Source organism: Drosophila suzukii, chromosome 3 (genome assembly GCF_043229965.1).
Source record: "Drosophila suzukii chromosome 3, CBGP_Dsuzu_IsoJpt1.0, whole genome shotgun sequence".
Taxonomy (NCBI): Eukaryota; Metazoa; Arthropoda; class Insecta; order Diptera; family Drosophilidae; genus Drosophila; species Drosophila suzukii.
In genome coordinates, this window is record NC_092082.1 from 82,787,956 (window position 1) to 82,803,175 (window position 15,220).

General features: G+C 37.3%; 2 protein-coding genes across 3 annotated transcripts in view; one reads left to right on the forward strand and one right to left on the reverse strand.

The window, feature by feature from the left end:
• The first annotated feature begins 384 nt into the window (after window positions 1-384).
• Window positions 385-3,580, forward strand: LOC108020620 (uncharacterized). The gene is made up of 3 exons (XM_036817516.3): window positions 385-601; window positions 688-896; window positions 3,238-3,580. The coding sequence occupies exons 1-3, from the start codon at window positions 431-433 to the stop codon at window positions 3,548-3,550; spliced, it is 693 nt and encodes a 230-aa protein (XP_036673411.3). The 5' UTR covers window positions 385-430; the 3' UTR covers window positions 3,551-3,580.
• Window positions 3,581-9,718: 6,138 nt separating this feature from the next.
• Window positions 9,719-15,220, reverse strand: part of nAChRalpha1 (nicotinic acetylcholine receptor alpha1) — a 61,112-nt gene continuing 55,610 nt past the window's right edge. For both annotated transcript variants that reach the window (XM_065865795.2, XM_065865796.2), the window contains 2 exons: window positions 13,596-13,900; window positions 9,719-12,010 (listed from right to left, as the gene is read on the reverse strand). In XM_065865795.2, coding sequence (XP_065721867.1) covers window positions 11,804-12,010; window positions 13,596-13,900 — 512 coding nt within the window. In that variant the 3' untranslated portion in view covers window positions 9,719-11,803. The remainder of the gene's footprint in view (window positions 12,011-13,595; window positions 13,901-15,220) is intronic.

Consider the following 15,220-nt stretch of genomic DNA (forward strand, 5'->3'; position numbering starts at 1 on the left):
CATATTGATGGATTCGGATTCGGATTCGGATTTCGATCCGGAACCCCCATTGTGCATGCAACTCGCTCTCCAGGGATCTGAAATGCCAATTCCATAATTTGTGCTGTTTGTTTTTCGCTTCACAATGCTGACAATTGGAGTGGAAGTGGAAACAAAACAAGTGTATTTCCCACTGTTGACAGAAATTTACATGCTACAGCAATCAGTGTTGGCCCTGCTGACAACCGATGGTTAAGAGGGGGAGGAGAAATACCACCCAACCCCCCAAGAGGAACCCAAAAACCCAACAATGAGCACTTGTTAAAAGCAGACTTTGCAGCCAGCCGCTAATCAGTGCAATCAACAGAGCACTTGAGCTAATAAGCCACTAAAGCGGATGGTTCGCTTTTGGGCCCGAGTTCAGTTTCCAACAGAACGTTCTACCGACAGTATGAGGCTCTCCAATCTGCTCGTGCTGGCTTTTTGCCTCCTGCTGCAAGAGGTGGAATCCCAGGTGGCTTCCATGGCCACATCATCAGATGCAAACGCCACACGGGCGGTGACGAAAGTTCTACGCCGGCACAAGCGTTATCTGGCATTTCCGGAGGGCTCTTCGGTTTCGGTGTGAGTGTGTTAATGGTCAACAGGCTTTGTTAGCCAGTTGGTGCAATGGAATATGATGATCTAATGACCCATCCCGCTATACAGGGAGCCATCTGCATGACGATCGGCATGATTGGCAACCCCGATGTCGACTATCTGAGTTGGGCCGTCAACTGGGGCGTGGCCTACGATCTGCCCAACCACCAGTGGGTCATCCAACACGCCCACGGACTGAACGCCACCCTGGTCAAGGACACCATCAAGCGACGCTCCCGACGAGCCTTCTATGACGAGGTGCAGTCCCTGTTTGACAAGTGAGTGTTAGCTAAGTTAAACTTATTCCGAAAGTTTTGTTATGCTATGACAGAAAAAAAAACTCTAGGGAAGCACAAGAAGTTAAACATTATATATGTATCTAGCTTTCTCCTTCGTCACTTTGTCCGCGCTTAAGAAACTGTTTTTAACAGGGTCGAAGAGATTTTAACCCTATAAAAAATTGGAGCCATGCTTAAAGGAAATTCTTAAATGTAGAATATAAGAGAATTCAACCAAAAATTCATAGAGGTATCCCACGTCAAAATAGGGATACAAATATCCAAGTTATGAAATCTGAAAGTGCAGTTTTGGGTTCCAATTCTGAAAGCCATTGGAAAAACAGAAAAATCGAACATGAAAATGGGTTAAAACTTTGACCATCTTTAAACAGAAAGATTTGAATGTAGTATATAAGAGAATTCAACCACAAATTCATAGAGGTATCCCACGTCAAAATCGGGATACAAATACTCGAGTTATGGAATCTGAAAGTTCAGTTTTGGGTTCTAGTACTGAAAGCCATTAAAAAAACGGAAAAATCGAATATGAAAATGGGTTAAAATTTTGACCATCTTTAAACAGAAAGATTTGAATGTAGAATATAAGAGAATTCAACCACGAATTCCTAGAGGTATCCCACGTCAAAATCGGGATACAAATACCCAAGTTATGGAATCTGAAAGTGCAGTTTTGGGTTCCAGTTCTGAAAGCCATTGGAAAAACGGAATAATCGAACATGAAAATGGGTTAAAATTTTGACCATCTTTAAACAGAAAGATTTGAATGTAGAGTATAAGAGAATTCAACCACGAATTCATAGAGGTATGCCACGTCCAAATCGGGATACAAATACTCAAGTTATGGAATCTGGAAGTGCAGTTTTAAGTTCCAATTCTGAAAGCCATTGGAAATACGGAAAAATCGAGCATGAAAATGGGTTAAAATTTTGACCATCTTTAAACAGAAAGATTTGAATGAAGAATATAAGAGAATTCAACCACAAATTTATAGAGGTATCCCACGTCAAAATCGGGATACAAATACTCAAGTTATGGAATCTGGAAGTGCAGTTTTGGGTTCGAATTCTGATAGCCATTGGAAATACGGAAAAATCGAATATGAAAATGGGTTAAAATTTTGACCATCTTTAAACAAAAAGATTTGGATGTAGAATATAAGAGAATTCGACCACGAATTCATAGAGGTATGCCACGTCAAAATCGGGATACAAATACTCAAGTTATGGAATCTGAAAGTACAGTTTTGGGTTCCAGTTCTGAAAGCCATTGGAAAAACGGAAAAATCGAACATGAAAGTGGGTTAAAATTTTGACCTCTTCAAACAGAAAAATTTGAATATAGAATATAAGAGAATTCGACCACGAATTCATAGAGGTATGCCACGTCCAAATCGGGATACAAATACTCAAGTTATGGAATCTGGAAGTGCAGTTTTGGGTTCCAATTCTGAAAGCCTTGGAAAAACGGAAAAATCGAACATGAAAATGGGTTAAAATTTTGACCACCTTTAAACAGAAAGATTTGAATGAAGAATATAAGAGAATTCAACCAAAAATTTATAGAGGTATGCCACGTCAAAATCGGGATACAAATACTCAAGTTATGGAATCTGAAAGTGCAGTTTTGGGTTCCAGTTCTGAAAAACGGAAAAATATAACATGAAAATGGTTTAAAATTTTGACCATCCTTATACAGAAAGATTTGAATGTACAATATAAGAGAATTCAACCACAAATTCATAGAGGTATGCCACGTCAAAATCGGGATACAAATACTCAAGTTATGGAATCTGGAAGTGCAGTTTTAAGTTCCAATTCTGAAAGCCATTGGAAATACGGAAAAATCGAGCATGAAAATGGTTTAAAATTTTGACCATCCTTATACAGAAAGATTTGAATGTACAATATAAGAGAATTCAACCACAAATTCATAGAGGTATGCCACGTCAAAATCGGGATACAAATACGCAAGTTATGAAATCTGAAAGTGGAGTTTTGGGTTCCAATTCTGAAATACGGAAAAATCGAACATGAAAATGGGTTAAAATTTTGATCATCTTTAATAAAAAAGATTTTAATGTAGAGTATAAGAGAATTGTACCACAAATTCGTTGGGATATGCCACGTCTTAATCGGGATCCAAATACTCAAGTTATGAAATTTAGAAGTGCAGTTTGGGTTTCCACTTTGGAGGCCATTGGAACATCGGTTAAGAATTTGACTCTCTTTAAAAGAAATCTTGTAATGATGTTTATATATTTCGTAACGGTTCAGTTACATAAAATGTATAATATTAATTATATATTTTTGTAATTTTCCAGTATGGGATTTAATGGTCGCTCGTGCGTCGCTCGAGCCCTTTGCGAAAGTGCCAGGTTTATGCTGCCGTTAGAGAAACGGGGTAATATGTTGCAGGAGTTGGTCAGGACCGTCTTTAGCCTTCCCTCAACACCTGTGGCTGCCGACGAACCCCAGGCCCATCATCAGTACGATCGTATCTACCGCAGATCCAAACGGAACTCACGCGAATGTCACGAGATATATCCAGGATGCCAGTTCTCTCTGCTGGCTTTGGCTTTGGGAAAGTATATGGCAGCCACTACAACAAAGTTTAGTTCATTTAACTATATGTGAGACCCGAATAATTGGATTGAAAAATAAAATACAATGAATTAATATTAAATGCCTTGAATTTATTTAATATATGATCAAGTTTGGGTAAGGAAGAGTTTAAGATATACTAACAGCAGTAACTCAAAAAGTTTCTGAAATTAAAATCTTATTCGAAATTCACAAATCACCCACCTTTAGCATTAAAAACCATTAGGAAGTAAAACACTGGTTGATTTTTTTAAAACAAATTATTTTCATTCTTCTTTATTTAATAACGCGTAACATTTATTTATATAGTAATTGTTTTCTTTTAATGTGTTGTCGTTTTTTTAATTGTTTTCAATTTTAGTGTTATTTTTCGCAATTGTTGCTATTATTTCAATTTGTTTTTGCGTTTAGCTTAAGTTCGTTATTTAGTGTCTTACATTTAAATTGTTAATGCATTCCGTTTTTTTTTATATTGTTGTGTTAGTCAACATAATTATTTTTCTTCTATCGATTTTATTAATTTTTTTAATGCTTTTTTATTTGTGTATGACCTCTTAATTTTCGATCAATTTTCAATGTTCAATTGTTTGCTTGCTGGCTGCGCGTGAGTGTATTTTATTTAGTTTCGGTTTGTTATGTAATATGTTTGCTGTTTTGTTGTTCAAGAGAGTTTCGAATATATATTTAATATATATAGTAGTTATATATATATTTACGCATGTATTTGTTATGTGAAATGTAAATGCAACGCCTTTCCGTTTAAGTTTAAGTATTGTGTCACATTTATTTGAATTACTGATGCACAAATTTTCCATTTACCTTCTCTTTAGGTTTGCTTGTTGCTGATCTTGCCTTGATTTGCAGTGTCAAATTTAGCTTAGCCTACTCTTAGTCGCAAGTATTTTACATAAATTGTTTATGGATTATAATTATCGTTACTTAGCTTACTTACGTTATGCGATTCCATTTAACTAAATTTTCAATTTAGTCAAAATTGATTTTCGTGTAGAATTTTTAGTGAGCGCTTGGGACGCCTAACTAAATGTTTATCCCATACTTGTATTTATATCTGGCTTTAGTTTACTGCGTATATGTATGTATATTTTTTTATTATTAATATATTTGTTTTTAGTTTTTACTTTTTTTGAGCAAATTGTCGTTAGTTTAGCCCTTGGGCGTTTTACCTTTAACTTTAATATTCGTGGTGTTGTTTTCCCCAGTGAGTTGCAAGACTTTAAGATTTGCCATTTTCTTTGATTTGGTTTGAGTTAAAAATCTTGACGCTAAAATTGATTTTTTTTTGTTTTTTCCATATCTTAATCGAACGAATTGAAAGAAAATTTACACAAAACTTGCAACGGAAGCACTTAAATCTAACGGCACCTAACAGTTAATACAAAAAATATACATACAGGTGTATATGCATAATGTATACCACTAATTACTATATATACCTTCAAATATATAGTTAGTATAATTCTTATGTTCTCGAGGGATTTATAGGTTATGAATTTACACATTTGATTTCGGCTTTATCTCGCACACACACACATGCAATGCCATTCACACCAATTCATACGAAACACATACATACACAAGCTTTAAATATTCGAGTATATTCGTGGATCAGTGTGAGTGTTCAGCTTAAGGCTGTATGAGTGTCTTGTGCTGCTTGCAAAACTGCGAATTTTTGATGTCAACGATTTGAAAACCTCCTAAAAGTTTCTTCTCTTTCGAATACAAGGGGGAGCTTCAGAAAGCGCTGGGTTTCATATCTCCCAAAATTATCATTGCATACTTTTAAGCACCGTAATGGTGATTCTTTTGAAACACCCCCTGATTATTGGAAACATTGAAAAAGCAAGGTCCTAAATTAACTGATTGTTTTGCATTTACTTTGGGAAATATTTTACAAAAGTTGTCTCTTTTCCATTTGTACATAAGAAAGCATATTTCAAATCATGGGCAAAATGCTAATTGCTGTGAAATGTGTACTTGTGTGTCGGTGTCTAAATTTTCTAGCTGTCATTGAAACCGTTTTTAATGAATTAATTTATGTGTTTGTTTGATTTGCCTCGCTTCTGGCCAACTTTATGGAAATTTGTTAGCCAAATCGAATTAAACATTCGGCAACTGTATGTACAAGACGAGCTTTCATGGATGCGATTGATGGTGTGGGGTGCTTAGAAATTCTGGAAAGGTGTAGTTCATCTATTGTCAGGTACTTGATTAGTTGCTGGGAACCGAAAGGGGTCAGAGTTCAAGTGAGAGAGAGAGAGAGAGAGAGAGAGATGGAGAGCGTGGGGAATGCCATGGGGAAGGTGTCATCTTTGATTTCCGTTTAACCCCTAAGGAATGTCATGATTATTCGCTAATCGAGTTCGCAGTGCAGTGTGTGTGTGTGTGGTGTTTCTATTTGTATAAACTGTTTGTTCTTTAAATATTCTGCATTTCTGCATTAATCAGCCCCACAGTTGCTTCCAATTTGTTTTGTTTATTTGTTTTTCTTTAGCAATACGCAGACTTTGATTCTTGTTGTGTTTGCTACAAAAGACGACCTTTGATTGGAAGACATACGATTTTATGTTTTTTGAATCTCAGGGTCAAGCCGCATATTTATCAAATACCTCAATTTCCTGTTTACATCGTAATTATTTTGCTTCAGTTATCCCATTTTGCTCGTTTTTATATATTTTGTTTAATAACTATTTCGCGTTTAACTAATTATGATATTTGTAAGTGCTAAGTGTGAGTGGCCTTAAAATTGTCTTTCGATTTGAATGCCCCTAGCGAAGTGGAAAGCAAGCGCTCAAAACAGGATCTCTAGTGATTTGAAATCTCTTAAAAGGGTGTCCAACGGATTATTGATTGCACTCTTTTAGGCGCCCTTTCAAGTGATTTGAAATCTCTCCTGGTTTTTATTTTCAGCTACGCAACTTTTTAACTATCCTAAAACATCCTCTAAGGGCAATTCACTCGGCAATCGTTGAGTGGTTTTCATTACTAATTTCCTCAAGAATTTTCCTGTGCTTTATCTAAGTTTTGTGAGTACACAAGTTCGTTGTCTGTTGTAACTGTAATCGAGAAATGAATTGTACTGGAAATAAATTCCTTTCGCTTGCTGAATGATCAATCAATGATGGATCGGCGTTTGCCTCACATTATATGTATATCTTTATATATACAGGTATGAACTGCTTCAACTTTGTGCTTCTTGTGTCTGCATTGCTGTGTGTGTGTGTGTCTGTTAATGGGTGTTTTGTGGTGGTTACCTTAGTTATATACAGAGTTAATCGTATCTTGCCTAAATAGTTAGTACTTAACTTCAATGTTAACTTCGAGCCCCGATCTGCAAGATCTACCCTTATGTGTCTAGATTGAGTGGCCTCTACTCATCCATTTCCATTTTTGGACACACTCCGAAAATTGTTTGCTCTTAACTAGTTCGTATATCAATATACTCGTACTCGTATCATATATAGATATATACTTGTATATTTACTATATGTTCTATTTGCATTTCTTTTCGTCTTATTTGTGGCAGTATTTAAATTACATGGTTTCTTCTCGATTACCTAAATTAATTGCTTAACCTTTTGTATATCAAGCACACTAAACATTTAGCTAGAAACCTAAGAAAAACGTGAACAGAATCGATTCGAAAAAGGCAAATTCAAAATGTTTGACATTACTAGCATAATATACAGATAAACGCGATTTAGCTCGCCATTTTTTGTTGTGGGTTGCTAAATTTAATTTAATTTACTCGTTAATACATATTTATGAATCAATGTTGAAATGAACTGTACAACTATAAGTCCGGCCGATCGTGGGTGGGATCGACAGACAGACCGACTGATTGAGTGATTGAATGAACGATTGTTTGTCTGTTTTGTTTGTTCGGGCGGTGTGTGTGCGTGTGTTTGTGTGTGTGCAGGACGAAGGACCGGCACACCCACACGCCCACACACCCACACAGAGCCAAACCTATTTGTTTATAACCTAAAAACACAACCAATGAGAGCATATACACTTCTATGTATTTGACGTTAATTCGATTTGGTTTTCTCGAGCGTCTCCATTTTTCCATCTTGTGTCTTGCATTATTTGGTAAAACGAGTTTTCATTTATTTCTCTATTTATTTAGTTTTTGCTTTAGCGTGTCGATTTCCCAAGTGAAACAATTTACAAAAATGGTTTTTTGTTGAAATGAATTTCGTCTAATTGTTCTTTCTCGCTTCTCGCAATTTTCTTGTGTGCTTTTTTTTTGCATTTCCCATAGTGACATTAAGTTTAAATATGCATTAATGTTTTATAGGGGTTTTTACCCATTTAGTTTATTTTATTCACAGAAAAGTTACGCCATTTACTTGTCATTAGTTCTTTGTTTTCATTTCGCTTTGCTGCTTTTAAATATATTTAAATAGTTGATTGTCTAAAACTATAACAAAAAACATTTGTTAAGCTGGAAGTTTGTACAAAATAGTTTTAAATTAAGAAGCTTACAGTAAATAAGTTGATTCAACAATTGTTATGCATTTAAATATAACCAAGACTTACACCAGCACATTTAAATTATTTGAAAAATTCCTATTAAACGAACATATTTAAAGCTTAAGCAAATTTGAATATAAATATATTTTAATATTTACAGGTCACGCCAAAAATGGCTGATATTCGTTTACCTATGAGCTTGAAGTTTCGTTTTGACCTCAACAAAACCAATAACTAAGAGGTGACTGCATTGTTATTATACAAAATATATTTCGTTTTTCCATTTGGTAATGCCGGGCTGACTTTTTATTTTAAACTATATGTTGTGTACGGACTTTTTATTGAATTAAATTTTGTCCTCTGTGAACAATTTGTTGCCATCAGTTTTTTGTGTGTTTGCCTTGTGTCAATGGATATTCGGTTTTGCATTTTAAAAGGTGTCATGTGTTGTGTTCCATATTCTATGTATTTATTCGTATTTTTCTGTATATATATTTCATTTTTGTTTTCAGACTTTTTTTATTTTATGCTTTTCAAAACGGATGTCGAGAATGTTGTCAAATAGTTTTCGCGTTATTTCTCATTTCAGTTGGCAACTTTGTGTGTGACATTTTTTTAGTTTAAATTTTATAAGCTCAGTTTAATACTTTTAATATATGATGCACAATTATATTTCCTGTGTGTGTAGTGAATGTATGGGTATTCGTGTGAATTTTGTTGCTGCTTTTTGCATTGTTCATTTAATCGTTTAATTTTAATTGTGTCATTGGTTTCGTTCTAAGTTTAGTCCTCGTATTCGTATTTAATTACTTGATTTATGATATTCCGACGTTTATTTTATAGGCTTTATATTACGTTTAGTTTAATAGCTAAATATTTAAAAAATGTTAACTGTTGATTTTTATGCACTTTACATTTTAATACACCCAAATTGGCATTCGCTATTTAGATTTTCCTGTTTAATTTTCCTCTTTTTTTTATCGCTATCGTGTGATTGTGTTTGTGTTTTTATGTAGTTGCGTGCATCAGGGGAAAATAGTTGTATAAAACAAAAATTAAAGTCTGTTTGGCCCTGAAAACTCTGATGTTTAAAGAAAAAATTTAAATTTTCCAGCCCGTTCTCCCAAGCATTTTAGCCAGAATAAATACAAAATATATATATCATTTTCTGGCCCCCTCTCTCTCTGTTCCACCACTGCATTTTCTCCCCAGCTTTTTCCGTGTGCTCAAACTGTGCCACAATCATTGGCTTGGAAAACTATTTTAATTAATTCACACTCACAAATGTTGAATATTTTCGATTAGGAATTTTAATTAAACTTTTGCCGGCACGCACGCACAGAAACAGCAACATTCGGGCTGTTGGCAACAATGAGCCACACCCAGGCCGCTTGACAACCCTGGCGGCGTGCTCAGGGTTGCCATTGTCGTTTGTCGCGACATTCTTTGCTAATAGTTTCTACGGATTTCACTTATGCTTGCCAAGTTATTGTTGCTGTACAGTGGGTGCACTGGGGAAAAATAAAAGGAAACGATTTTTAGAATCTTTTCATACTTTGAGCTATTTTTTGAAAAAATTAAATGTATATATAAATAAATATATATATATAATTAAAAATTTCTTAGTAGAATTTGACTGGCAAATATTATGCAAATTAAAAAGTTAGTCAAATATTTTTCCTGTGTGCCTTTTGCAATCGTAAGTGTTTACTCTTGGCTTTTTATTAACTCACACATACCTAGCCCAATGCAAATAGAATGGCAAATTGCATTCCGCACTTAATTTGTTGCATGCCTTGTGGCGCCGCCACGTTCTCTTCTCCCAGCCCCGCCCCTTTTTCGCACCGCCTCCGTCGAAAAGCCGCAGTGGCTTTTTCAATTGCTTAATGTTTACTATTCTTGTTGCTTCAGCGGCAAAAACTTTTGCAAAATCAATTAAAAATGCAAAGGCAAAAATGAGAGGGCGCGTGGGCGTGGCAGTGGCAGCCAACCTTGTGGCAAGTTTCGTTAGCTTTGGCATTTAAATTGAAGGTGTTTTGCTGTGCGGCACTCCACCGAGGCTATTGGAATGGCCAGAAAGCCCAGAAACCAGAAAAACCAGAGCCCAGGACTAAGAACTCAGAACACCACTCGCGTGGCCCGTTGAAAGTAATTAAAAAGTTTTATTTTAAATTGAACTTGCCAAAGGTTTCTGAAACGCTCCGTATGCTCCGATGAATGCATAATGAGTGCAGGGAACTACAAAACAGCGGGTTAACCGAGAGAGAGTGAGTTGGGAACGGAGCTGCTAAATAAACATCTAGAAAACAATCAAAGTCCCATGAATACGAACTGCTGAGCCAAAATGGTATTTGTATTATGCGCAATAATTTAATTGATTAAAATCGCTTCTCAAACTGAAGGTACAAAGTGCTTGCCAAATAGCAATTCGCTTTAGTTATTGTTACTGGTTTTCCGCCGTGTCTGTCTGTTTGTGTGCGTGTGTTTTTAATTGAAATTGTTTTGTGTGTTTCCGTTTCCGTTGTTATGTGATTTGACTAGCTGCAATCCTATAAATACGTATACGTACTCTATATATATTTATATGTATGCTTGCACGATATAATATATATATGTGTGTGTGTGTTGCCTGTGTGTGGTTAGTAAAAATGTGACGACTCCTTTGTATCAACATTCAACTAAATTTATTTCAGAATTTCGCGCTTCTTACGAACCGATTTGTCGGACTTCGTGTTTTTTTATTTTAATATTAAATTTAATTCAATACTAGATTTGCTTAGCTACCACTAGTTACGACTTATGGCCTAATTAAATGTAGATTACCGTATTTATTTTACTTATTTATGCTAAAAATAGATTGAAATTTTATGCAATTTAATTTTACCCATTCAGCGTGGGCGCATTTTTTCTGCGTTTGCTTTTGCTCTGCTAAAAATAATGTGAAAAATATGCACAAATAAATAAACAATTAAAATTGATTTTCTTTTCCGTACATTTGTGTATGTACTTTGTCACGCCCACAATCACTCTGTCTTTCACTCAAGCACCCACACTCACGCACTGAACACATGCAGTCAGATTTAAATTTAAAATGCAATTTTAAAACATTTTCATTTGTCTTTTTTTTTTGTCTTTTTGTTGTTGTGTCTTGTGTGGAACTTTAAAACTAAAAGATGTAACAAGGAACTTTTTGGCGCTCAAAAATACAATATAACTTACAAAACTCCATACGCTTTTTACAACACTGGCCCGGGGATCTTTGCGAGGATCCGCGAACCACCTGAACTTCCTCGACCCACACAATCATACATGAAGTACATCAAAAAACTTACAAACTAAGCTTCGCTCCGCACCGATCTTTTGGCTCGCGTCGCTATCCAGCACTGTCTTGGTTAATCAACACTACAACTCCCTTGAATTACATTACATACATATTTTGATCAACTGCTCCAAAAACTTGCCCTCCATTCGATTGTATTCAATTCATTCAATTCATTTCGCAATGTTCACTTCACTCGCCTCGCGTTTCATTTACGATGGGCTCCACGAGTCATCCGTTTCGTTGGCGCTCGCAACACTACTCACAATACCCTTTACAACACTGCCGATGACACTGCCACTGTCACTGTTGTTGGTGCTGCTGCTGCTACTGTTAGTGTTGTACAGCGCCGAGGAAATACTCATGGTCTGGCTCATCGTATATTATCCACGATCATCGTCGCGAGCGGCGAACAGGGTCCGCAGCGAGCTGATGATTAGATTCCACCAGCCGGCCGCGAACCCAAGTGGTCGCTATAAGGTGTTATCGCTGCCCATCTTGAGCAGCTCGAACTTCTTCTTGGCAATTTTCGAGTAGAGTATGTCGATCGGCTGCGATTGGTCGTACAAGCTGGGCGCCTGCAAGATAATTAGCGCAGTGCCGACCACGCAAGCGATCGCGAAGATCCACAGAAACATACGATCCAATACCATGGCAACGTATTTCCAGTCCTCCTCCACCTGTGGGGTAAGCAAAGAGAGTTGGGATAAGTAAGATAAAAAATATATTTATATTATATATATATTTATATAATATCATATAAAATAGGAATCGTTTTAAAATAACTTAATAGTAATCCTATTAACAGATCAACAATCATTATTTAAAGTCCCTGATTAATAGCCCTGCCATTGAATATTATATCCTCAACTATCGATCGTCTATATTCGGCTTAAATTGTTAAACTTTAACTATTTGTTTGAATAGGGATAAATAAACATGCAGAAACGTATAAATTATTATAGCACTTTCCTTCTCCTCTCTGGGCAACCATCTTCATTAATCATTTTGGCATTCGAAAACTAATAAAATGGCTTTGGCAGATCTAAATCAGATTTGCGGTTCGGGCTTTGCCAGTTAAATTGAAATGTTCCAGTGCAAACATCGATTGCAGCTTGAAGGCCCCACTACATACACCCCACACCCACCATATATACACACACAGCCCTTGCAACCAATTGCACACCCAGCAATTCGCCGACAAATGGCAAACTGCTGCAGTGCAGGAACCGCATGTTGCAAACTCTTCGTATTTGCACACAAACAACTCAATCACTCAACTCCAAACGGTGGCGACAGACCGATTGCCCTTAACTTGGCACCACCAGCAGCGGACCCACAGAACCACCGTGATTCGAAATAGGATCCGCCAGTTCCATTCTAGTTTACGATTTTTGATTAGAGAGGACGGCGGCGAACGCGATTTAACCGGCTACGGTTGGTTTTCTGTGCTGAGTCGGGGGTTTTTACGGTCCGGACTTCGGACCCCTAATGCGGGTTATCAAGAGCAGACGCAAACACAGCTGCAGACATGCTGGCCAGGTCTGTTTGGGTCCTGGTTAGGTCCTGTTCTCCTATTCCTATGCCAGCTGCAACTGCCAAACAATGATTGCAGCTGATTGGCCATGGACGGCGGGAGATTCGCCCGTTTTCAAATCTGACTGGTTTGCGGAGGTGTGTGGCCACGGATTATTAGATTTCGCTCGCAGCATGGAAAATTAATTACAGCGCGGTATTGCAACAAAACCAATAGTGATTTTTGGTTTACGTTTGGCAAGAGAAATGGGAACTGAAGGTTTTCCTATGGCATTTAGAAAGAGAAGGTGGATGGTCAGAAAAAAAATGATTATTTGGGGGTGGGAAAACTAAGCTGCAAGAAAATATCTCTCACGAATTATGGTTGTAGTTAAAGCACTCTGAGCTTTCACTTTGTTAGCACTACTTTGCCAGCACATTAAATTTAGATTGATTGATCAAACAAATAAACAATAAAAGCCACTGTATTACCCTTAAACACTCTCCTTTAAAGAATTTGCATGACTGGATTAATTTGTTTTTGCATCTATGCACCAATTGTTTGAATATTATTTGTGGAAACTAAAAATATTTACATTTCATATGGTTGATTTGATGATTTGATTGGTTTTTAATTAAATTGTTATAATGACAATTGAATGGAATATTTGCGAAACGGTTTTAATTGGTTTTAGTGATAATAAAGAAAGTCGTAATAATAAACTGTGATAATACTCCCCGCATACTTACACTCTCGAACTTATCCTTGTTCTTCACATGCTGCGCTATGAAGCGGGATCCCTCGATGGTCTTCTCCATTTCGCGGGCATAGGGCTTCTCGAACGTGGGACTGAGGTCGGCGGCGGCGGCGGCCGCGGCGGCAGCTGCAGCCGGACAGCATCCGGGACTAATGTCTCCGTTGAGGCCCGACGGGCTGAACAGGTCGTCGTCGGCGCCTGGGAGTGGCAGTGAGGAGGGCAGCGGCGGTTCCGCGAAACAATGGGCACTAATACCGCCCGCCGCGGCCAAATCGAAGCGGTGTGAGGCAGGTAAGGCTGTGGTAAATAAATAAACATTTTGATTTGAGTAGGTTCTTTATTGAAAATAATACTACAAGTCCCTTAAACTATGTTCCTCTTCATGAGACACCAACCGCACTAAAAAAGTCTGAGGAAACTTTCTATCTGTATTTAGAAAACATGGTAAAAAGTTACTCTTCCGCCGCTCTGCCAATACACACACAGTGTACTCCAACTGACTAATTCTATTCTAGGAAAGTCACTCAATCTGCTTTTAAAAAATATTTTACTTTACCAACGCCAGCTACTTTTTATGCAAGTTAATACATAAGACATAAAACGCAATTTGGGAACCAATTTTTTCCGAGTGTTTGCCAGCATTAACAGCATTAGGCAAATAAAGTTGTAAATGCAATTTGCAACTTTTCTGCTTTGTCTTCGTCGCAATTCTCCTTGGCACAATGTCCCCGAAGGAAGTGAGTGGACAAAGGACCCTTAGACCCTCAACCTCGAGGGCGGCCCAACAGAAGCAGGACTTCAGGGCCGGGGATACAATAAGGAAACTCAATAAATAGTTTTCTGCATTCTGTTTTCCATTTATTTCGCTGGGCCATTTCAAAGTTTCAGGTCTTTTCTTTTTGGATTTCCTTTTTCTTTTCGCGCGCGCTCTTTTTGAAAGCCCCTCGAAAGGAGAAATTATTAAGTTCTATGACCGTAAGCTTTAAACAATTGGCCTTCCGGTCGTATACGTAATATTACGAAGACTTGATTAAAAAAATTCGCTACATACTTTTCACTTCACTTTAATGAGTCATCTAAATGCTGTCAGTTTGCGGTGACAAAATACTGCAATACCCATTTCTTGGAACTTGTAATGCCCAGACCAGACCGTTGGAAACTTTCCCTTTTCTCTGGCGTCCTTGCTGGTGCACTTGTTAATTGTCATAAATTATTTCGCCCTCCGCCCACCGAACACAGCATCATTATAAAGTGGTGTGTCCGAATGCATATAATTTCCATGTTGTTGTGCATATTTAAAATGGAATATAAACTGGCAAGTTGCAAGTTTCCCGTTGCTAGCTGCATGCACCGTTGGTAATGTGCCCACTAAAGCCAGTTGAAAACATTCATAAATTTCCCGGCTGCAAGGAGGGGGGACGCACGAATCCCAAGAAGCCAAGTTCTACACAAAAACTTTCGTCTCAAGCGGAGCGGGAAAAGATGGGGGGAAAACTTTTGTCCAGCTTTCTATAGGATTCTCCTCGAACAGCTCCCGGTAGAAGGAATATACCTATACCCAAGCCCATGCCATTGTTTTATTGAAGAAGGTTGTGCAGTCTTAGAGAGTCTCGACTT

Excerpts from the sequence above, each read along its gene's own strand:
- LOC108020620 (XM_036817516.3), top strand. The coding sequence starts at position 431 with ATGAGGCTCTCCAATCTGCTCGTGCTGGCTTTTTGCCTCCTGCTGCAA. Across the intron at positions 602-687 it reads CGGAGGGCTCTTCGGTTTCG|GGAGCCATCTGCATGACGAT; the intron begins GTGTGAGTGTGT and ends CCCGCTATACAG. Across the intron at positions 897-3,237 it reads GTGCAGTCCCTGTTTGACAA|TATGGGATTTAATGGTCGCT; the intron begins GTGAGTGTTAGC and ends GTAATTTTCCAG.